Raw genomic sequence first — 25,527 nt, 5'->3', positions numbered from 1 at the left:
ACACGGAACGCCGTGCTGGATCCCAACGGCCTCGCATCACTAGCAGTCGAGATGACAGGCATCTTATTCGCATGGCTGAAACGGATCGTGCAGCCATGTCTCGATCCCTGAGTCAGCAGATGCAGATGTTTGCAAGACAACAACCATCTGCACGAACAATTCGACGACGTTTGCAGCAGCATGGACTATCAGCTCGGAGACGATTGCTGCGGTTACCCTTGACGCTGCAGCACAGACAGGAGTGCCTGCGATGGTGTACTCAACGACGAACCTGGGTGCACGAATGGCAAAATGTCATTTTTTCGGATGAATCCAGGTTCTGTTTAGAGCATCACAATGGTCGCATCCGCGTTTGGCGATATCGCGGTGAACGCACATTGGAAGCGTGTATTCGTCATCGCCATACTGGCGTATCCCCCGGCGTGATGGTATGGGGTGCCATTGATTACGCGTCTCGGTCACCTCTTGTTCGCATTGATGGCACTTTGAACAGTGGACGTTACATTTCAGATGTGTTACGACCCGTGGCTCTACCCTTCATTCGATCCCTGCGAAACCCTGCATTTAAGCAGGATAAAGCACGACCGCATGTTGCAGGTCTTGTACGGGCCTTTCTGGATACAGAAAATGTTCGACTGCTGCCCTGGCCAGCACATTCTCCAGATCTCTCACCAACTGAAAATGTCTGGTCAGTGGTGGCCAAGCAACTGTCTCGTCACAATACGTCAGTCACTATTCTTGATGAACTGTGGAATTGTATTGAAGCTGCATGGGCAGCTGTACCTGTACACGCCATCCAAGCTCTGTTTGACTCAATGCGCGGGCGTATCAAGGCCGTTATTATGGCCAGAGTTGGTTGTTCTGGGTACTGATTTCTCAGGATCTATGCACCATAATTGCGTGAAAGTGTAATCACATGTCAGTTGTAGTATAATATATTTGTCCAATGAATACCCGTTTATCATCTGCATTTCTTCTTGGTGTAGCAATTTTAATGGCCAGTAGTGTATTTTGTCGTGTTATAAAAATGAGTATTTGTGCCCAAACAGTCTCGCTTATTTGGTGTGTGTTACAAAATTGCTGCAATATTAGAAAGGCCTATTTTGTTTTATCTAGCATACAGTGACAAAATAGACTTAATCAGATCGAGAAACCACACCAGTCTTGGGTATTATTTGTGTTGACAGCTTTTTAATATTAGATAACGAAATTTCGATTTTTCATGTAGCAAAACGTTTGACGAACTTTGGTGAGGTAATAGATTCTTGCGCAGAAAGGAAAGCACGCCATGTAAAGCTGTAGCAAGATTAGGAGAAAAAAATGCTAGCAGGTAAGGATTGAAGAAATGTATACTTTCTTGCTTGTCTCTTGTCTATATTGGTTTTATATATCCTTTATTTAATTTTACGTCACACAAAACAGCAAGTTATTAGCTAACAGACAATAAAGAGTGCAAATTTTCTGAAGACTTCTTGTTCTCTCAATTACAAATAATCCCATCCGCTATTAATGGTGAGTTTTTAAAAAAATAAAATTAAAAAGAGGGGCCGACTGGAAGCAGGAGAGGCACCACAGGACATTTCAATTTCCACTGTGCTGAATATAGTTTGATGGCATCGCTTACAAAGTATACACATTTCAATTCCACTGCCGAAATACGGTGATGTGCAATAGAAGAATGCTGTATGAAGAGGCGTGGCACTGCACTTTGGCACACTTACGACCAAATAACATGTCTTACATTTTCTCAAACACATATGTTTTATGTTTCAAACTTTTCAGAATGATGTGTCCTACAAGATGCACATATTTTTGAAAATTCGATTTTTTTAAGTATTGACCTGGTTCGCAAATATCGTAGATCTGGGGCTGATGCGCAGAGCTGCCTGAGTTATAATGGGTAGTCTCCATGTGACCCGTGTCTACGTTTACTGATTTTGCTGTTTCCCCTTCGTTTACTCTCACGCAAATGAAAACAAAACGGATATCTGTGGCCGGGAGGTATCAAGTGAATTAAAATAAATTCACATAAGTATGGAAGGCTAAAATACGTTATTAGTTTCAGATTTTATTTTATTTCCACCTTTCTGACAGTCGAGCATTAATCGTCTTGCAGAACAGTGAAGTTATTTTTGTCTGTTTGCTGAAGAAATTTGGCTTTTATTAACCGTTTTTGCAGAGGCAGTCAATGTATTTGAAACGAAGTTTTTAATTCCACAGTACTGTCTAGTTTCAACTGTTCTCTGCATTTCAAGTGCACATTTTCGTCTTCTAGCACGTATGGCATTATGCCATAATGAAGAACCAAACATGATGTAATACAGTACTGGTGCTCCAAGAAAATTTACACCCCGAAAACCACACTGAAAAGCTTAATATCAGGTCGAGGTCTACTTCATTAGGAATCTGGACATACGAATGTGTACTTTAAGTTGCAGTATAAATGTGCACATTTTAGTATGGTCCATGAAATTCTGATGCTCTTGGGGTACCCTGTGATGCCTTGCTGCTTTTACAACATAATGTAAGAACTTTTAATGTTTTACATATACGTACATACGGGCTTCCTACGTAATGGTAGCTGCGCAAGCGCAGTGTCGCCTGTTACCTGGTACTCTCTGGCAACTGCTGAAACGGACCTAATTCTAACAGGTCACGGAAAAATATTGCGAATGCTGGTTTGAAAAGCGTTACTTTCAAAGTAAATATCCTTTAACCATAAGGTGGACTATGCGCAAGAATGTACCATGAATTTCTTAAATCAAAGAGCATTTGACCCTCATTCAAAAATCAACTCTTTGATGAAGAGCCATTTAGAAGAATTTCGAACCCTGAAGATCAGACATTTATGTCATTATTAAAAATTTTACTGGCATATTTGTGTGATATATCTTAAAGTGTAACACGCGCAAAAAAATCAAACATTATATGTGAAAGATTAGCTTCTCTTGCAGCTTATTAACCTTAGAGACCAATATTACAGTAGAGCGTCGATTATCCGAACGTCAGTCAACCGAACGACCGCTTAACCGAACTGTGTACTCGCTCGCACCTGTTACTCTCCCACCCTACCGTCCATCATCTCCCTCACTCCCAAACCAAGTTTCCCACAGTAGTCGCTGCACTGGGCCACCGCTGGCAGAACATTGCTCCTAATGGGGCCTTCACAAGGCGCTGCTGACCGGCCAAGCCGCCAGTCGCCGTGTTTCAACAATCAGCACACTTCTGTCGGCTTGGCACTGGCAGTAGAAGTAGTGGCAGTATCAAAGCTGTTCACAGCAACAGCTGCGCCAGCTTAGAGTTGAGGTGTGCCGCTCCGCGCGGTTTCAAGGATTGCGCGCCCCCAAGAAGTGCTTCTCACGGTGCAAACAGTCACCTTCTGTTCTGTGTGTATTGTTCATGCAAAATGCGTGTGTAATATGTATATATTTATGTTTAATAAACTGTGCCACATACTATATATTCCTACTGAAGTTGCCTTTGTATGTTACTTTGCAATACTAAAAGAGATGCCTGTTTTTATGGATAAATTGACTGTACAGTACTTCTTTTTGGCAAATAAACATGTACAGTTCAATTATCCGAACGAACCAGTTTTCCGAACTCCCATGTCCCCCAGTTACTTCAGATAATCGATGCTCTACTGTATATGTGAAAGCTTTTCTTTTCTTGTAGCAAACTGTGTATTAATTTAAACCATTAACTTGTGTGTTACTGCTACTTAACAATGATGTTGCTATTGGATGACTACATCACGCGTCCTATGCTCTAAATATTCACTGTCATCGGTTGGCGAGATCACGTGACACGAGCTATGACTGGCTTACAAAAGCACATCGCAATCTCAATTTCAGTGATTTGGAAAGTAACATGTGGTGTTTGGTGGAATTCCAATGTATACTTTCGTAATACGAAAATACGCAGCGTACATGTTGCTGCACATCAAAGATATTTCCAAAACATGTTTTTTTTCCCTGAGTTTCGTTTTCCAAAGTGCCGAGTTTCGTTTTCTAAAGCGCCAGGAAATTCTACGCCTGTGTCCAAATCCATAACCATTCAAAGGATTGATAAGTTTTGCAGTTCCGAGGGAAAATATACTGTCCCTTAAGACGGATAAAGTGTGTTTTCACCTGGGAGAAAGTGTATTTTTAACCAGGAAATCCGGGAATTTTTTTTTTCCCTTGTCCACGTATACACCCTGAGTAATGCATGCCATAATAGGATGACACTTCAAGATTTGTTTTTCATATCTGCTTTAGCTTTTTGGTATATTACGAATTTTAAAATAATAATTGCAGAAAGTGTAATCATCCTACCAAGAAGTATGAGATGAGTTATTGAGCAGTTTCTTCCTCTTGAGCTTCCAAAATTTCTTGCTCGCTCACCAAATGTGATGTATTTGTAGCAGAATTACAGCAAAGTGCAAAACCAACTGAGTACAGACACAAAATTACGTCAGTGTGGTTGTATTGGCTCAGCCATTCATGTCAACAGCTGTTATGTTCACTAATGTTTCTTTTGAAATAATTGTAGAAACTGATACAAAATGAGTCCAGTTTTTGAGTGATAGATCAAGAAAATCGCAGTCCGACTTATGCTCAGGTGTGGTCGTTTTTAACACAAAAGTTCTGGCCGGAACTAAGTATTTCCATTTTGCTGCAAATATTACTTAGTCTGCTGTTGCCAAAACAGCAACACCAGGATGATTTGCATTAATGGTTTTCAGTAATGAATTTATTTTTCTTTCAGTTACTCACACTGTCTTTTTATATTTTTATCATCACTTAGTGGGTCTGTAAAAGTGTATTCTGTTCATTGAGTTTTGCCTGACTATCTTAGTTACAGATCCAAGTTTTGATAAGACTTTACACGATCTACAGTGCAAACTATAAATACTTCTTGTAGCCAGCGTTAATTTTTAAAGAAAATGTTGTTTGCCAAGTTTCATGTGGGAGGCATTGAAATATCACATTTGAAGAGAGAAATTGTGGTATTTTCTCATAATTTATTGTTAGTGCGCATTGTTGAAACCAGTATCTGTTTTTCCGTGTTCTAACATTTCATTGATCGTAATACAGGAAAATATTAACATTTATGCACAAATAACAAACCAATAATGTGATTGAGATATGTTCCTTTGTCATATTCATCTTTCACAAGAGCTATCAAAAAATAGCTTAAAACCCACTGTTGGTTACATGGATGTCTTGAAACATCTGTAATGTTTCTAAGAAATTTTTGTCTTTACAAAATTTAGCAATTATCATGCATAATTATTTAAAACTATTACAGCATAGATCCAATGAAGCACATATTGAACAACTTTTTTAATGTTTTAGTGCCATAACAAGGAGCCACACAGGTGGATTGGATTGAGTGACATAGTATTCAAGGCTCAGTCCAAATCAGATGCATGTTCTGCCAATTCGAGTGAAAGCCAGCTATTGTGTGTGTGTGTGTGTGTGTGTGTGTGTGTGTGTGTGTGTATGTGTGTGTGTGGTGATTTTTGGTGGTAGTACAAGTATCATAGTATGTTTTTATTCAGGCAAAAGATGTAAGAGAAATATTGTTGTGCATTTACAAACCTGAGAAACAACCAACATAGGTCCTGCATCACTCGTCGTCGTCTTCTTCTTCTTCTCTCTCTCTCTCTCTCTCTCTCTCTCTCTCTCTCTTTTATGGCATAATCTGTGCAGCACAAGAGTTATGTTGCACATCTCCAAAATGTTAATGCCTGACTGACTCATTCTCAGTTTTGTCATTGGTGTGCAGTTAACATGTACCTGGTGCAGTTATATGTTGACAAGTAGTTTGGCAGTAATCTGTCAAATCAGAAAACCTCCTTTATGCCTGTGATGTACATAATGTTTTATAATAATATACAGTTGCACCATTTTACCAGTTTCCATTTGTCAGATGCTGTTTGACGACCTCTGTTGTCCACTCGTTAGTTTTTTGGCCCTTTCACTTTGACCAGTGGTTCCTCAGCCTGTTGGTGGCAGTTGAGGAGCTGGTAAATAAATTAACAGCAACATTGGCAGATACTCCACGTAAGGAATGCTAACTGAAAGATCTTTTGCACTCATTGACATTTTCCACTGAACCACTTCCCTATTGTAGCTCATGATTTCTAAGGTCCCATTCTCAGATTAAAGGACATTTTAACATATTTGACATGGTATATTAATCATTTTGAAAAAAACATACTGTTCTACTGTGTAGTTAATATATGTTACCCCAAGAATATGTGTCTGTAGCATTGTGGCATTGTAGTGACAGAATAGTTCATATATACCTATTATATTCTCACCCATGTCATCTTTCGTGAGACTGATTACTTAACTTGTGCTTGAAGTTATGTGTGCATTGTTCCAGGGAAACCATAGTGAGTTTTTGAGCCTAGTATCATTATCAACTGATCCCCCTCAAGTTTGTCACGGTGCTGGGTCAACAACAGATGCATCTCATGACCAGGTTAGCTATTAATAATTTGCTAGCAAAAGAAATTCGAGATAAATTCAGTATTTTATCCAAGTATCATCTTTTAAGATCATCAGTTTTGAATAAATGAGATACTTTTAACATGTTAGTATATTGTAAATGTGTGCAGCCATTGTTCCTCTGTTGCTATTTCAGTAGTATTTATCACATAGAAAATGCAGTTTTTCTGTATATACCACAATCTTTAACCTGTAAATTATTTTGTTAAAACTAATAATGTATATGTACACACTGAGTATGTTTATTTATACTTTGCCTTTAGTTTGGATATAAATGGTAGTTACAGGTATAACAAAGAAACCACTATCATTAAGTCAGTAAATGTGTTAACAGTTACCTAAATAACAGAAAAATTAGCCAACAATAATTGAAACCACAATAACAAATGTAAATAAAGTATTAAACTGAATATTGTGTGCATCTTTAAATGCAATTAATGTGCTGTCAAATGAAAAAGTCGAGGCAGAAAGTGTGAAACCACAGAAATGACAATGAAGCTTTTCTATTAATTACTGAACCACATATTGATTGGATTTGTATAATCATTTCCTGATAAATCATGAAATAAAATTGTGGTTAGAAAAACCAACAATTACAGTAGCAAAAAGCAACTTTACATTGTGCCTTTCCATGAATGTCAGATGCATATAATAGTACTGTACATTTCCCACCTTGTGTTTCGTGGTGAGTGATCATAAACGGCCCCTAGATGGTAAGTAATACTGTGCAGTTTGACATTCTCCCTAGACTGCCCAGTAATGTTGTGCACAAATGCTGTGGTTCAGAATGTTGGGTGATAAAGAAGTTTCTGCTATGATAATTACTCTACTTGATTGGAATCAGGAAAAAAAGATGGTTGAAAAATTGGCAGCTTCAAAGATCACTTACGAAAACTTGAGTGAGAGGGGAGGGAGGGACTTTTTATGTGTTGATTGTCTAGCATTTGATACATTACTGGAAACTGTTCTCCCAATACACTGTCTGTCAGCCCCCCCCCCCCCAGAAAAGTTTTTGCAGAAGCCCATATCACGACCACCAAAAAACCAAAATAGTTCAAATTAGAATGCAGTTTCACCAAGTCCGCACTTACCCATAACACTGCAATACTATGCTATGGCAATTCTTTTGAAGACTTATAATTTACAAGTACAGTTTCACCTTACAGCATTTGAGACATAGTTATGGAAACATGTCGTGGAATAATACATGCAGTAGGGGATTATATTCGGGTAGTCTACACTACGATATAAAGACAAGTCAGTTTTAACATCTTTACCAAACATTTCAAAAAGTACTTCACTGATTTACTTCAAATTTTTACACAGTACTCTAGTAAACATTGGGACAGGCATAAGCTGCAGATTTTTAAGTATATATGTTATACAAATATGTATTTACTGTACAAATGGAAAACATTTTTATCAAAAATCACAACAATTTCTTGGCTAGTGTACCTGAAATTTTTTCACGATAGTCTTCATAAAACTTGAGACAGACGTAGGGTACAACTTTTTTTAATAATTTGTGGTATACAAATATATATTTAACATCTGTACTAATATACAAAGACAAGTCGAAGTTTAACATTATTACCAAAAATCTTGAAAAGTTCTTGACTGATTTACATCAGATTTTAACACAATACTGTAATAAATGATTGGACAGACATAGGTTACAATCTTTTTTAATATATATGGTCTGTAAACATGTATGTACTATGTAAAGGGGAAATGATATTAGCAAAAATCGTGCAAAGTTCTTGAATGATTAAGTTCAAAATTTTATCGTAATGTAATAAACTTTTGGACAGGCGTAAGTTTAATTTTTAAGTATATATGGTATATAAATATGTATATAATACAAAGAGGACACAGTGCTAGCAAAAATCTTCAAAAGTTCTTTACCAGTTTACTTCAGATTTTCACACAATACTTTGATAAACATTTGGACAGACTTAGGCTACCTATTTTTTGATATACATATAATAAGTACAGAGTAAATAGTTCAGCAAGAATCTCGAAAAGGTCTTGTCCGATTTATTTAAAATTTATAAACAACATTCTATTAAGTGTTTGGATGAACATAGGATGCACATTTTTTTTTAAACAACAAAATACAGGTTTTCTGTTAAAACCAGCTTCGAGAAAGAAAATGCTGTGGTGTGAAAATATGTGGTTTCAGTTTCTGTTTCGCAGTCAGTTTTAACTACCATAGCAGAGCATTTAAACCACTAACATAATCAGTTATTGGGCGCTACAGTCTGGAACCGCGCAACTGCTACGGTCGCAGGATCGAATCCTGTCTCGGACATTTATGTGTATGATGTCCTTAGGTTAGTTAGGTTCAAGTAGTTCTAAGTTCTAGGGGACTGATGACCTCAGCAGTTAAGTCCCATAGTGCTCAGAGCCATTTGAACCATTTTAATCAGTTATTGATAATATGATGTAAACAAATAGATAAAAAATCTACTCACCAAATGGTGGCAGGGGAAAAAATGCACGAAAGGGTTTAACTTTTACAAGCTTTTGAAGTCAGTGGCTCATTCTTCTGGCAGAAGAGTTGAAGGGGAAGGAAGAAGGCTGAAAGAAAAGGATTCGAGACGTTTATGGAAAGGGATACAGTTTGGAAAAATCGCCCAGAACCCCGGGTCAGAGGAGACTTACCGGACAGGATCCTGACTTTATCCTTCACCCCTCTTCTTCCCCTTCAACTCTTCTGCCAGAAGAAGTTGCCACTGGCTCGGAAAGCTTGTAAAAATTAAATCCTTTTGTTTGTGTATTCCACTGCCACCACTTGGTGAATAGGTTTTTTATATTATCTAGGGCATTTAAACCATTAGAAAATTTTGTTCACCCATATGTATTCTTACCTGTGTATAATTTTAAACAAAAATTGTATCCACAACTGTGCTCTGGTGGGTCTTTTTCTTATAGTAGTAGTTGGTTTTAAGAGAGATGTCTCATTGCCTTCTGATTATACTTCACCCAATGTAAACAAGCACAAACGGGATGATTGGTCAGCAGTCGTAGCCTCATACACTGGTGTTGTTCTGCTCTTGAAAGTAGTTCTAAATTATGTATTAGATATCTTATTGCTATGTCACTGTAAATGAAATTTTAAGAGATTCTGATGTATTAACAGCCATCAATGTTTTATTAATCATACTTTAGCTACATAATTATTATTTCAAAAATTGATCACCCTGCTACTTTAGCTTTTTTCTGAATTTTGTGTTTGCTGAAAATCAACACTGAAATGCACTCTGTCATCCAATATCTGTTTAGGAATTAATGCGAGTATTGTACTAACAATCTTAAATGTTTTTACTGGACCACCATGCATTTGGTTTTGTCCTATAACAGTTAGGATCTCTTCTTGTACAAATTTGACGTCGCTCTGTGTGGATCATTACCGGTGTTTGACTGTCTGTTAGCCAGTATTGTCTTTCTCTGTTTTTACGCGTACTTTGCATTATACCACCGGTACGTGCTGCCAGCTGTGCCAAGTGCTGAAAGTGCCACTACCACTTCCCCTTCGCCCCTCTCGCCATTCCTCGTTGCTCACGCTTACCCCTCTGCTCTTTCCCCTCCTGCAAGACGTACGTAATGCCACAGATAATACCCCCTCCATCACCCTGCTGGAGAGAATGGCCATTAAAGTTTGTTGACGTCACACTTCCCTGCTGGACAAGCCACGTGCTCGTCTCCTGTCAGTCAAAGCTTGTTTACAAATGTGCGTGTGCTTGTGTCACACAGAATCACATTCTAGATGTGAACCTTTTCATATTTTGTGAACTGATTAAAAACTCACTGCATTCTTTCCCTTCCTTTATATGAGGTTTTATGAATAGGATGAGAATATTGGTAGTTGTTTTGTCACTATGGACACGCCTTTTCATTACTTTTTGTAGAGTCTTGCCTGTGTGTTCTCCATGCCTATAAATTTACAAGCTTAGTTTATGCCATATGACAGTCCCCTGATTTCATCATTAATTCCAGTGTTTTGCTAGTATTAGAAAAGGCTTTGTACTTTGTATTTTAACATGGGTTAATATAGACAACGTTTGTATTATGTGTGTTTTATGGTACCCCATTTCTTGGACTTTGTACTTGAATCCTCCATTCTACTGAAATGTGTTAATATTTCATAGCCTGAGCAACTTTGTGCAACTACTACCCTCAGAAATAGTCAGATGACATAGTAAAATTTTACTAAAGTTGAAATGTACTTAATCCAATTCTAACCAAGCTAGGTGTTAATGTTCTGCAGTAAGTCAATTTATTATGTGTTTTTTTTTTTTTTTTACCCAAATATTTTGATTACCGTAGAATTAAGTATTTTTTTATACTAGCAGATTTTTTTTCCCTCGAACTAACAGAAATCATGATAGTTCAATCCTATTTTGTGAAGTGTTATGGCATCATTTTAACTTTGTTTGTTCTAAGACTTGATTATATGGACAGTGATGATTCCAACTATTACAGGAAATATTGTATTGTGACTTGCATAGTTAATGTTTTACTACTTCCGTAACTCATGAAAATTGATAAACTTGACTACATGTGAGTCCCCCCTCCCAGTTAAAAAAAATGAAAACAGTTGCAACACCCCCCCCCCCCCCCCTCAATAGTACTAAGGCCCCTACTATGGCAAACCGTCATTCCAGGGAGTGACGGATGCCCTATTGTAAACAATGTTTGTCACCACTTCTCTGGAAGGGGGAAGGATGGCAGCGAGTCAAGGAATATTTTAGAGAAAATTTTTCAAAGGCCCAGTGGAATCTTTACAAGTTTTCTCCCAGAGTATTTCACGCCGCATTTATGTGACACAAGTCACTTGTCTTTCAAAACGGAGGCAGTTCTGTCCAGTTAAAGCTGCTGACAGGAGACGCCCTGAGCCCTCTGCAGAAACTGCAAGCGAATTCATGCCATTGATTTTAGCCAATAGCGTGCGCAGGATACTGATCACGTGTGAGGATGCCGGAGCATCCTGCGGTGCAGAACGCACTTGCTTGACTCTCTTGGAATCCAGACTTCGAGGAGCACAGACGTCTTCTTGGAAGGCAGAGCCTCTGGCTCTGCTCTTCGCAACCGAGCACCAGCGCAAGTTAATATGAACCACTTCCCCTTCCATTGCCCATTTCAGTTAATTGTTCAATCTCCTAGACTGGCTGAAACCTGGTAACTTCCGACCCTTGTATACCGTACCCAGAAATATATTCTCGGTATTGTACCTAATTTCCTGTTTTGTCATTTAACGGCAGCCCTGGATGCCCACTCTCTAATCCTGACTGCTCGACCTTCTGCACCCTGTCGTCACAAGGCATATGTAACAACCGCCTCCCCCCTTTCCCAAACTTTGTATACATTTACAATTGGTGTCAGAAGTGCCCGTATACTGTACAACTGCTTCCTACTGTGCCGTAAAACATGCATGCGGAACACTGTTAATGGCTAGAAACAAGTTGTTAACGTTTTTCACAAAATTTCAGAGAATAAAACAACCTCAACAGTTTTTGAGAAAATGTAATAAATGTAAGGAGTATTATTTTAATTATCTTCATGGCGTAAGTGGAAGCATGGCAGATTTATAAACGAGTGGGCTGGTGAGTGGCAGTTCGAGACCCATTTCGTTCTACAATTTTTTTTTTGTTCGGTTTGAATACATAAATCAATTAAGTATGAAATTTATCAAATTTATGGTAATTAACTCATACTTAGCCATCATTTTTATTTTTATTCCCCCCCCCCCTCCCCCCAAGAAAAATGCAGGTCTTCTAATTTCTAATTACATATCACAGGCAAAATTATGCATTTCATTCCAAATATACATTCTTAGTTATTGATATTTTATAAAAGATTTTTAAAGATTTTGAAATTAAGAAAAATTACAAAATTAAATATTTTGAAGAAAACTGAAAAATCAGATACTCTTTATTAGAATATGCCCATTGCTTTGCAGGACAGATGTTTCACACGAGCCACAGCGAAAAGCATCATAGCAACATCAAAAACAATCATTTTCACAACGTCAAGCACACTGTATAAATGCTGTGTTTTTACAGTTGTCACCTTAATACTGCAATAAAATTGATATGGAACCAAGTTAAGGGATTTGTCGTGAGAAATAACAAGACATCTAAGCTGCCAAACATTCTGGAACTAATGCACGAAGCTTTGTGATGCTTCACTGCCAAATGATGGTGAAATGCAGAACAACACATCATAAAAGAGGAGGAAATGTGGACTTCTTGGCGGTTTGGGATTCTGTTGCTGATCGCCCTGTTATCTACGTAATAGTACTGTAATGTATTCCTCGAAGTCCGATATGGAAGCAGTTCAGAGATTATCTGGTGACTGCCTGTAATACGTTCAGTGGTTTCAATATTTAACTAGATGGAAAAATCCCAGCAGTGCACTTTCATGCCACACACAGCTCCTGCAGAAAAATTACCCTTGTTAAAATCAGGAATTTTCTTAACTCTTCATTTTAACTACAGTACTATTTTAGCTAAGATCAGGAGCATGTTATGTTTTCTGTCTGATCAGCAGAGAAGTGTATTACCTGAATTTTACATGTACTTTTTCTTTCTGTTTAAAAATTAAGTGACATTTGAAGCTATATTATTCTCTGCTCGTCACTTTTTATGTATTTACTGCAACTGCTCACTTCATTGCAGAATAGTTGGATCACTTGCCTGGCCAGTGGGGCCCAAGTTAAATGCGCCGGTAAAGCTACAGCTTGGCTTTCCCTCCATGTTAAACGAAATCCAGTGAGGTTCCAGCAAACGCAGAAGAGTGTATAGTGTAATGTTTACATGGGGTTTATTATGATGAACGAGAATACTACTACGGAATCTGCATCATGCTAAACTTGTAATCCTATCCATTTGCAGATTAAAACTATGCAAAATACTTTCGTTGTAGCTACCATCCTCAGAGATCCAGCAGCAGTACCAATGATCCCAACCTATTTAACCATTTATTTTAAGCTATTTCAGTTTTCAGCCAAGTTTTCGTTGGCTATAACAAACCTCAAGATCATGGACAGAGGAAGGGAAGTAGAAGATGGGAAAGAGGGGGGGGGTTTAGACCAGGACCTATATCCAATTCAGATACATATTTAGCAATTGCAAAGAATTGCTAGATTCTCTAGTAATGTATACACAGAGATAAATATCTAATTATAGTTTATTCCCAATATTTTCCGAGTGACAATTCATCATTTTTTGTTTGTTCTTATCTGTCCTAATGTCCCACAATGCCGACAGTAATTTATACAATTTGATGCACTCTAATAATTATGTTCTTTTGTCTTGTTTTGAAGTCATTCTCCACACAGTAACTACAAACCTAACCTAACCTCTCTGCTCTGTGTAGCACACAAGGGAATGTCAAGGATATTTTTAATACTGCCCACAAATGGCACAATATTTCTGAGCAGTGCAGTATATTTCCAAAGTTTTTGATGTCCTCATCATTATTGCACAACGTCTCAATCTCTCTCCTAGATGTCTAAGTTGTTGCTGTGGTGTCACCGCCAGACACCACACTTGCTAGGTGGTAGCTTTTAAATCGGCCGCGGTCCGCTAGTATACGACGGACCCGCGTGTCGCCACTGTCAGTAATTGCAAACCGAGCGCCGCCACACGGCAGGTCTAGAGAGACTTACTAGCACTCGCCCCAGTTGTACAGCCGACATTGCTAGGAAAGGTTCACTGAGAATTACACTCTCATTAGCCGAGACGATAGTTAGCATAGCCTTCAGCTTAGTCAATTGCTACGACCTAGCAAGGCGCCATTTCTCCTTTGCTATGTATCTAATGAAGCATGTACAGTAACAAGACCAATGTTCACCAATTATGGATTAAAGTTAAGTATTCCAGAAGCTACATACTTTTCTTTATAGCATTCATTACGTATCCTGTTTCAGACCTCACGCCAGCCTGCGTGAGCTTATAGCATGCATTTCGGCTTCCTCAAACAACACAGTGTTGGCATTTCTGCCGACACTTCAGTTGCACATCACAAAATATAGCACAATATTATTGATTGTCATGGGGCTGCTTTAGGACAGATCTACAAATCCTTTTAATTTGAGTAAACAAAAGAAAACCTTACGATGTTCTATATCTTATTTAGCTTCTTCTCAGCGTGTTTCATTTCTTGCGGAATACCAGAATCGTGAAGAAAAAGTAAAATTGCTTTTCAGTTTGATCTGGAGAGAGCTGAGAAACTGAGCAGTTGAAAGGAAAATTATTTGGCAAATGACAGGATCAGGCACAGTATTTCACAACAATCGAAGTTATCACCACAACCTCCGCATGAGCGAATACACAAGCACACATGCGCCCACCCTCATCCCACCTCCTCTCACACACACACACACACACAACACACACACACCATGCTTCCATTGGCAGTGTGGGCATTCTATACTTGCTTTACACCCCAGTACCATTCTTAGATCACTGTCATTCCACCCACTATCCCCAGCATAAGCCCTACCCATCTTGTTGCTTTGCCTTTGCTATTTCATTGTACTGTTCTGGTCTAGGTCTCCGGTTGATTTATAATTAAATGGTGTGCAGGATCCCAGGCCTTTCTGAGACTGTATACTGAGCCATGGATTAATTTCAATGGATTTCGGGATCTCAACAAAAATAAATAGACAAACTCATCAAAATTAATATCATGGAAAACCTGATTAATTATGACTCTGAGTACTGCCTTAGTGAACTGTGCAATCCGGCCCAGTGCACTGGAATGGAAGCGCAGAGGTCAAAACAACAAGATGAACATAGTAATACTCGGTTGCCAGACAAAATGACAGCAAGCCAAGAACGGCACCGCAATGAGATAAAGTACACAAAACCTGGGTCACCGCTTTGTGCACAGGACAGGGGAGTGCTCACAGATATAAAAGGAACTGTTCACAGGTATAAAAATAAAAAGAACTGCTTACGCCTCTCGCCATCAGTCTTACGGTTAAAACTCAATCTGTTGTTGAAATGTTGTACATGCCTGCTATGATGATCTAACTGGCCTTCTGAAAATTTTGCAGCAGTTGTTGTACTTAAAGAGAACCATGTTGTGCAGTAGAAAATCTGGTGTATTTAAAATAATCATGATTCCGTGCACTTATTATGGTGTTACAATAAGGACAGGGATGCTTAGTCTCCCTAGAATCGCACTTTTAATAAAATGTGATACTTGAAAGGAATGTACAGAGGACTTAGTAGTATGTGTTCTTTCAAGGTATTTTATAATTTCATTCCTAAAAATTGATCTAACAAATCACTTAGAGGCTAAGTCTCTTGACTGTGGAAGGAAATACATACTTTCTATACTTTCTTTTCCTTTGTTTACTATGAAACAAGTAACCACACAGATTTGTAGTTCCTTCCAAATTTCATAATTAACTCCCAAAGTACAAAACTTGCATTTCTGTCCATACATACATTGATAGAAATTTTGAATTTATTAACGAAGTTACATTGTTTTAGTTCAGGGTAACTTTGCCTCAATGCATAATGGCAACACACACGTGTTCAAATGTGGAGCGAGTCACCATGCCTACTACTGATTCTCTGTCTCAGTATAAGCGATCTTTGCTCCATGAAATTGTAAAAGCTTATTTGTTGTCTCCTCATGTCCCACCTACTATTTTAACTCATATTCAGTTTCAGAAAGAGAGGAAAGGTATTCGGGAATTTTATTATCTTACTAGGGATTTTCAGTGGGAAAACTTACTATTACACAATAGTTGCAGAGTAGAAAAGGTACCATAATACCTTTTGCAGAAATATTTCGACATTTGACATCTGTTGAATAAATAAACCATAATTTGATAATGCAAGACACTATTGTCACTTTTTATGGGGGATGAGGTGATTTGGCCTCCCTCTGTATTACATGAATACATTTTGAAAATTACAAGAATTGCTGGTAGGGCAGACTACTAAGCACTCATGTTAACACTGGTTGCAGTATTGATTATTCACAGAGTGCCTGTATCGCGACTACACTATGAGCAGAAACAGTGTGAGTTTTTTTTTGTCTGTGTCCAAGGTGCCATACTCCAGAACGAGCAGTGGTAGAATGTGTGACATCATTAAACAGTTAGGAAGTAGAGGGTTTGAGATTGATGACTCTGTTGTGAAGTGCAGTACTTTTAACATCTCAGTCTTGATTCATGAAAAGCACCAATGAAATCATATTCAGTGGTGTGTTGTAATTGGAAAGCACTCTTAAGAATTTTTTATGACATAGTGCTGGTATTTGCAGCATTGCCTTTACGAGTAAACACTCCCATTACACAATTGTATCTGGAGAAGTATACCGGGAAGTCTGTTCGATGGTAGTATTTGAAGAAAGTCTGTACCTTAAGTCTCTACATGAAGACAAAATGTAACAAGTCAGACGAACAATAGCCAATGATGCAATGTGTTTCAGTCTTAATGAAACCACTGACTGACAGAACAGACATGTATTGAATTTTTAGCAGTTGCCCTGAATGGACACTAAGTGAATCTCATGCTTTTGTTAACTTGCTTTTTAGAAAATGCAGACAATGCCACTATGGCACAAACTTTCAATAATGCATTGTTGTGTTGTTGCGTGATAGTGTAAAATATAATTGAGTATGAATGAAGCTTCTGTCGCCATCACTAGATTGTGCACTTCAATGAAAGCTGCAGTGTTTATCTGTAATAATTTTCTGAAAGGCTAAAGAACTATAAGGTAAACAAGAGCTGTATGATGAACGCAGACACTCCTTCCTGTGATGGGGACAGCCAAATGAAAACAATCGATTTAGGTGGTTGTAATATGCATTCCTGAGGATGATTGTTCAAACCCGCATCCAACTATCCTGATTTAGGTTTTCAGTGAGTCCTCCAAGTCGCTTCAGGCAAATGCTGGGAAGCTTTCTTTGAAAGGGCACAGCTGATTTCCTCCCCTATCCTTCCTGAAGCCAAGCTTGTGCTCTGTCTGTAATGACCTCATTGTCAATGGGACATTAAACATTAATCTCCTCCTCCTCCTCCTCCTCCCCCCCCCTCCTCCTCCTTGGTTGTAATTTTTCTTATCGGCTGGACTGTTCATTCATTCTCTTGAGTGAAACCAGTGTGCAGATTGACCAAATTATTAATTCTTTCTTTTCAAGTGAAACTAGTGTAGCTTTTTTGTTGGTTGAACCATGTATTCATTCTTTCAACTGAAACCACTCTAGTGTTTTGGTTGACTGAGCTATCTACTCACTTGTCATAGTTTAAAACTGATCAGTATATTGCTGATGATTAAGTTCTTCCAGTGGCAATGAATGTGTCACTAATTAAGTAGCTGTATCATTGGAGAAGTATGAAATTGAACACGAAAGATCATTTAGTTGTCTGTGAAGAAGAAAGTAATACACCAAATTTTAATGACTGACTGCATTCCATTTTACTGAAAGCTAGGATGATGTCCACAAATTAAAAATCATTTGAATGTAGTCCTTAAACACTCAACCATAACTTGTTTGGTGGATAAATACATTGTGCAGATATTTTTATTACTGTTTACCTTCTTACAAATGCATACAAACATGTTTATATTTTACAGCCTTTCAAACATAGAATAGTACACTCTAAGAAAGAAGAAAGAAAGACACACCATGAAGGAATTATCCGAATTGGTCTGAAATTTGTTGATGTGATGTACAGGTAAAGACAAACAAATGATTACAGCTTCAAGAAAGTCGTATATTTATTCAAGAGAAATAGCCTCACAATCTCAGCAAGTCAATAACACATTGGTCCACCTCGGCCCTTATGCAAGCAATTACATGGTTTGACATTGATTGATAGAGTTTTTAATGTCCTCCTAACAGATATCGTGCCAAATTCTGCCCATTGGTGTGTTATATAATCAAAATCGCAAGCTAATTGGATGGCCCTGACCATAATGCTCCAAAAGTTCTCAATCGGGGAGAGATGTGGTGACCCTGCTGGTCACGGTATGATTTGGCAGGCACAAAGACAAGCAGTAGAAATTCTTGCTGTGTGCGGGTGGGCATTGTCTCGCTGAAATGTTAGCCCAGGATGGCTTGCTTTGAAGGGCAACAAAACTGGGTGTAAAATATAGCTGATCTAACATCATGCTATAAGGCTACCATGAATGACAACCGAAGGGGACCTGCTATGAAGTGAAATGACACCTCAGAGAATCACTCCTGACTATCGAGCTGTATGGCAGGCGACAATCTCGTTGGTATCTAATCACTGTTTGGGGCATCTTAAATCACATTTTCACTCGTCACTGGGGCTCAGTTCAAAGCAGAACTCATCGCTGACGACAGTTCTCCTCCAGTCAGTGAGATTCCAGGCCGAATCTGCCATACATCACTGCAAACTGGTTTGTTGGTGTAATGAGGTCAATGGTAGTCAGTGCAAGGGGTGTTGTGAGCACAGCTTCCTTTCTGTGAGCCACCTATTAATAGTCATTGTGGTCAATGAAGTACCACTTGCACATCAGATCAATAATAATGATGAATACGGAGCTCTGAATACCTCTCCGATGATAGTCCTGGCAAAACGCCTTCATGCTGGGAGCTGTAGTGGCAACTGAAGGCATTTAGGAACATAAACAGGTGTCTGCATTTGACAGAGGAAATGTAGCTGGGCTCAAATCCAGTCTTCGTGTTCTGTTGACTGCTTCCTTCCTGATGCTGTGTTCAACCATGATTAATCCATTCCTGCCAACATTGTCGAATAGCGGCACACGAGTGATGCCTCAAGAAAAATCGGCAGAATTCTGAGGAAACACAATGTGAAATGTGTGTTCCGATCCCCTGCAAAAACCTTGACTCTACTGGGTTCAGTGAAAGATGACCTAGGCCTTTGAAAACCAGACGTTTATCAAATTCCCTGTCAGTGTGGAAAATCATACATTGGGGAGACAGTCCGCACTGTAGAAGAGAGGTGCCGCAAACACAAGCTCCATACTGAATTACGCCAGGCCACTAAATCAGCCGTGGTTGACCATTGTATAAAAACTGGCCATATTATGGACTATGAAAAAACAAAAATACTCTGTCAATCCTCCTCCTTCCGGGACTGCGTTACTAAAGAGGCCATCGAAATCCAACTACAGGATGATCTAATTAATAAAGACAGTGGCCTTCAACTTAGTCAGGCTTGGAACCCTGCACTCAGCCTGGAGAGAAAAATGCGGTCCCAGAGATCGAGGACCACCCCCGACGGCAACAGCAGGGAGACTGCAGACCCCAGTTCAGACCCAGGCGCTGCTTCCCCCACCATCTCCAGTAGCCGCCGCACCGGCCACACCAAAGACACCAGGAGAGGAACGGTGGAGGGGGTAACAGCTAGTATATATAGGGCGCCGAGAGGAACAGCACAGCATTTGTCAGGAACCACTTGAAGATGGCAGCGTGTGTGTCTGCCGAAATATTGTGGAGAAATTACAACGCTACCCGGTCGGATACCCGAGAACTGTTCAAATTGGAAATACGCTGGGAAAACTTCAGATCGCATTTGTATATGTTGATGTAGAATATTCCTTTTCTGTCTACTAATATTTGATGAGTCATCGCAGATGCATTCTCAAGTTTTTGGCAGTTACAGATTTAATGATTCATGTAGCCATTCCATAATAAATTTTTGCGTGTGGAATTGCATAAATATCACACCATATTTTCACCTTTTTTGCCACAATTTTGCACTAAAATATCCTAAGCCATGTGATGACACAGATATGTGACAGAATACAGAAGATCAGAATTAGTTATTAAAGATTAACTTCAAATGTTCAGAAAAAAGAGAGCCATTAAGTTGCATTGGAACCACAAAATTGAAGCTGTGAGCATCTTGTTTAGTGTCCTTTGTAATAACTAATCGTAGATGATGACTTTGCCTGAAATGTGCATTAATATGCTGTAGTGGTCCATTTAGCTTATATGTGAGTGAGGAAGGGAGAATGTACATTTGGAACCCAGCATTGTATCATAGTGAGTCATGGACTGCGGGAAAATTGGAACAGAAGAGAATCAAAGCATTTGAGGTCTGGTGCTACAGAAGAATGTTGAAAATTAGCTGAACTGTTAATGAGTAATTCAGGAGGTTCTCTGCAGAATCACCAAAGAGAGGAACATGTGGAAAATACTGAGAAGAAGAGGGGACAGAATAATAAGATATGTATTAAGACATCAGGGGATAACTTCCATGGTACTAGAGGAAGCTGTAGATGGTAAAAACTGTAGAGGAAGATAAGAGACTTAAATAAGTTCAACAAATACTTGAGGATGTAGTTAAGTGCTAGTCTGAGATGAAGAGGTTAGCACCGGAGAGGACTTTGTGGTGGTCTGCATCAGAGCAGTGATGAATGATGACCCAAAGTATTTATAAAATGTTTGTTACTGTTATAAGAAGCTATTAAGTGATTTCTAGATCAAGCAAAAGAAATACTGTGAAATTATATGAAATTAGATAAACATATTTAATATATGAAGACCTCGACTGTAAACATTGGTAAGGGACAGTCAATTTGAAACATAGTTTTTACATGTAAAACAAGTACATGATGTGTTTCATTTACATAAGTTGATAATTTCATGATAAATCCAGAAATGGCATTTGTATCTCTAATTTTATATTCCCACTAATTGCATCATTGTCAGGATGTTTTGATGTAAACAGTGATAAGTGCCAAAAATATGGCTGGCAATAGTAGTGAACACACATGCTTTTCAGGGACGATTTGTACAATTATGAAGATTAAGTAATAAATGTGACCCAGTTAAAGCCTCTCAATGTGTACCTGAACTTGAGTACAGTTCAAAAGTTGTTGCTAATCCGTTAAACATTAATAACTGTTTTAGCAAGTAAACTATGTTAACTTACGTCCTGCATCCCTCACCATAGTTTATGTGACAGTGTGATGATGGAAATGTTAAGGGTCATCATTAAAACTGTTCACGTGCTGTATTCAGTGACAATAAAATTAATTTTATCTTTGATCATAGATTAATTTTTGAGGTTATGCAGTATTATTGCAAAATTGGTAATGCAGATCTTAATATCATAAACTGAAAAATTTGGATGTTTTAGATTTGTGTTTTTGAGAGGTTTCATGCTGTTTCATTAGCTCACCCAGCAAGTAAACAGTGGTAAGTCAGTGCTCACCCTTGCTAAGTGCATTCAGTGTGCAGGTAAACAAAAACAGAAATATTTGAAAACAGTGACGAATCTGAATTAAAAAAATCACAATGGATGTATTTCAAATATCTACTTTATGAGATTTATTGAAACTTTAGTGCATAGTTTCTCAAAGCAGCCAACTTTTTCCTTACCATTGTTTACAGCCAAGGCCTTCATGCCATTAAATATGTGCAATATAGTTTATTCATGAGCATGATGTAGGGTTTTAGAAATAAACAAGCTTCTTTGTCAGGCATGTTCTTGCGTCACACCATGTGTGTGTGTTAGGCATGGTTCACGTCATCACTTGATAATATTTGGCAAACAGAATACCTCATTCACTTCCAGAAATTCATTTTGTGTTATGATGAAGATAATGATCGTCATTGTCATCGTCATCTATTGTGAACTGAAATATTTCAGCACATATGCCTTAAGATGTGCACTATTGTTATAGTGTAATGATTTTGCTACTGCAATTTTCATAGTGTGCTGTGACTAAATTTGAAAAAAGTAAACATCTACTTTCTTGTAGCGCAACACAAGCATTAGACAAACAAATACAGATACATTCTCTAACATTACAGGCAGCACTAACAGCACTGCGAGCCTTATCAGAGATGGGTCTGGATTCTGTTTCTTCATCTGGTGGCACTGTAAAAAAGGAGCAAAGTCAGGGAGATGGGTAAGCATTCTCAAGAAACATTGTATATGGTGAGTGATGCTTAATGAACACATATTAATTTGAATTTGAAATGTATTGTTATGCTTAATTTTCATTTCGAAAAATAAAAACCTGGCATGATTTGATGGTTGTGAATGACCCCCATCCTCTCCTAAAATCAGATTGCACCTTCATGCCTGCTGACCATTACTTAAATGAAAGATAGTTGTTACTTGAATAAATGCTTCATGGAGTTCTTGCCGCATCAGATATGTCAGTATTGAACATGCTTCATGGAGTTCTTGCCGCATCAGATATGTCAGTATTGAACTTTTAACATCCTCCATCTTCTTCAGGTGATATTTCATTGGGTCATTTGATGCTTTGGTTGGCTGAGTAATGTCATGCAGATGTCACAGTCTTGGAACTTCCATATACAGAAATTATGTTGATGTCTTTGACTGAAGAATATTGGCAGTGATGCCAATTTCATTAGATAGTGGATCATTCAGTTGATTTCTCTGTTGCCTGTCAGCATCAATTGTTCGTCTCCATGCAGCACCAAGAGTGTAGCCACTGTCCAGTTAAAGTTGTTACACTTCCTGATTTCAACAGCTATTTTAATGACAGAATCCCATTAGGTAGACAAATGGAATGACATTTCAGTTTCATAAAATTAATTATATATTTGTTCATGAGACTGTGTTTGGCAGCAAAAGATTTGTTGAAATCATTACATTTAATAAGATGTTGGTGCTCTGTGCAGCTTTCTGAAACCATTCATATTGTCTCACCAATGTAACTGCTACCACATTCACAAGGTATTTATAAATTCCAAGAACACCAAGATCAAGGCTGTCTGTTACTGGGTGCACCATTTCTCTAATTTTCTTGAGTGGTTGACAAGTGAGCTCAATACCGTGTCTACCCAAGGCTGTGTCTGTTTTATTTGTTATATCTTCTAAGACAGGATGGAATGCTATTAGCTGATTGCCTTCTAATGATTATCTCTGTGTTTTTATTTTTTAGGTTGCTAGCTTAATGTATTGATTGTTATAGCTGTTCTTTCAGAATAATTGCTTTAGGTAACTGATCTTGGAATCCAGGTGTTCCTTGTCACAGAAGGTTTTAGTTCTATGTATTAAAGTATTTAAAAACACATTCTTGTGGGCTAGATGATGAAAGATTTGTGCATTGAGATACAAGTCAGTTTGTGTTTCTTTCCAATAAACATGATAACCTAGCCGCTAATCTGAGTTTTGTTCAGGTAGGACATAAAAGTAATAGTTACTTTCCTTCACTCTCCATCTGCGGTAAACTTGATATTATGTTGCATACAATTCATATGATCAGTGAACAGGTGAAGAGTTTTGATTCCATGTAGCTGGATCATAAAGGTGTCATAAATATAGGGAAAGAAACACTGGGTATGAAGATGGGCTGAATTTAATGTGTGTTCTTTGAAGTGCTTCATTTTGATTACTTCCAGCTGTGTACTTTAAAAATATGATTTAAAGCAATAAAATATAGTTAGTTTAGTAGTGGCATTAATTAATATGAGATTTCAATACTATTTAGCAGTGCCATTCTCAAGGAATTTTCTGTCATCTGTTAGAAGTTGCTGCCATTAGGAAGTCTATTAGAATAACGCAGTGTACCCACAGTCATAAGTGCTCATGTTCTACTCCAGCACTTATGAGTAACTGGGTCAAGACAGTTTCTGTGTTGAATTGAGAGAGAGAGAGAGAGAGAGAGAGAGAGAGAGAGAGAGAGGGAGGGAGGGAGGGAGTAGTTCTTACTGCTACAGTGAATGGAATAATTTCTCTTATCATGTGATTGGGATATTATGACAATGACATATTGGGCACAGACATATTATTATAGCTGGGCGCACATAAGAAGGCAGCAGTTGATGTGCTCTGTGCAGAGAGAGAATATCGTGCAATGTCACCAATGTGCTATATCATGCAACGTCACCAATGTGCTATCTGTTTCTGTCCTATGCCTCACACTCCTGCCGCCACCTACCCTGGCAACTGGCAGCGCAGGGGTGAGCATTAAAAATTTATGTGCTAGGAGTACTACTGCTGTCGCTTTTTATTGTAATACTTGCTGTGTTTGCTTTTTGTCACCCAGAATGAACACTACAGAGCCTAGTAACCTCACAATACTTAAACTAACACGAAAATCAATACTAAATGTTCTGCATACACTCTGATGTCCATACTACAGACTGACAACGCAGAATGACCCTTTAGGCTGTAGCATCACTGTTCCTTGCCACTCCAAATCACCCCACAACCTGCCTTCTTCTTTGCAGACCAATCAGGTTAGGAAAGAGCCAGTATCAGTGCCTTTGATTGCAGCCAGAGTGTGAGGGCATGAACCATGAGAAACTTCATCTCTTTGATCAAGAAGGCACTGTGCTTTATGGTTTTCACATGCCGCAGTGGCAAGAGAATAACATGAGTACCTTGATTTAGGAAAACTACTGGCACAGGCAACAACATGTTGGTGAGAAAGGTCATCATTATCACATTGTGCCAGAGAACAGACAGGCCTAAGTGCAACAAATTAAACAACAGTTAAGTACTGCCAACACCCAATGAGCAGCCATACCACACATTCCTCTTGCTAATAGGACACCATTTGGACAGGTGGTATACATTTTCTCGTGTGTGTGTGTGGGGGGGGGGGGGGGGGGGGTGTTGTTGGTGGCGGGTCTGATACACCTGCCTTTTTCTCTCACTAGACATGATACAGAAATGTGATGTCCAGTGATATGCATCGATGTTCTTGCTTGTGGTCCCTCCTCTCCAGGTGAAATTTGCCTTCAGCAAGGCAGTGCATCAAGATTCATTACTTTGAAATTATGTTGAAATGATTTGAGAAACACTTCACATACACGAGGGAACATTTGTAGCCCCACCACTCATCTTGCCTCATTCATTTTGAACAAATCTGTGGTGTGGCATAGAGTAAGGAGTGTACTTTGTACTTCAGAACCACCTTTGGCCGATGTCCATGAAATGTAAGTGGGGAGTTGTTGTGGATCCGGATGACTGAACAACATGTTTGGAGTCAACGTGCTGCCTCTGTCATCAGGACAAAAGAGGGTAACACGTGCTACTGTTATATTGCACTTTAACTGTGTACATTGTGCAGG

General features: G+C 38.6%; 1 protein-coding gene across 2 annotated transcripts in view; it reads left to right on the top strand.

Moving 5' to 3' along the window:
* Positions 1–25,527, top strand: part of LOC126194920 (double-stranded RNA-binding protein Staufen homolog 2-like) — a 254,734-nt gene that overhangs the window by 218,171 nt on the left and 11,036 nt on the right. The window contains exons 15-16 of one of the 2 annotated variants that reach the window (XM_049933299.1): positions 6,376–6,474; positions 22,285–22,382. In XM_049933299.1, coding sequence (XP_049789256.1) covers positions 6,376–6,474; positions 22,285–22,382 — 197 coding nt within the window. Of the gene's footprint in view, positions 1–6,375; positions 6,475–22,284; positions 22,412–25,527 lie in introns of both variants that reach the window. The other variant, XM_049933306.1, reaches the window with a different exon arrangement.

Source organism: Schistocerca nitens, chromosome 1 (assembly GCF_023898315.1).
Source record: "Schistocerca nitens isolate TAMUIC-IGC-003100 chromosome 1, iqSchNite1.1, whole genome shotgun sequence".
Classification (NCBI taxonomy): Eukaryota; Metazoa; Arthropoda; class Insecta; order Orthoptera; family Acrididae; genus Schistocerca; species Schistocerca nitens.
Note: the sequence above shows the minus strand (reverse complement) of the source record. Positions and strands in the feature narration are given on the sequence as shown.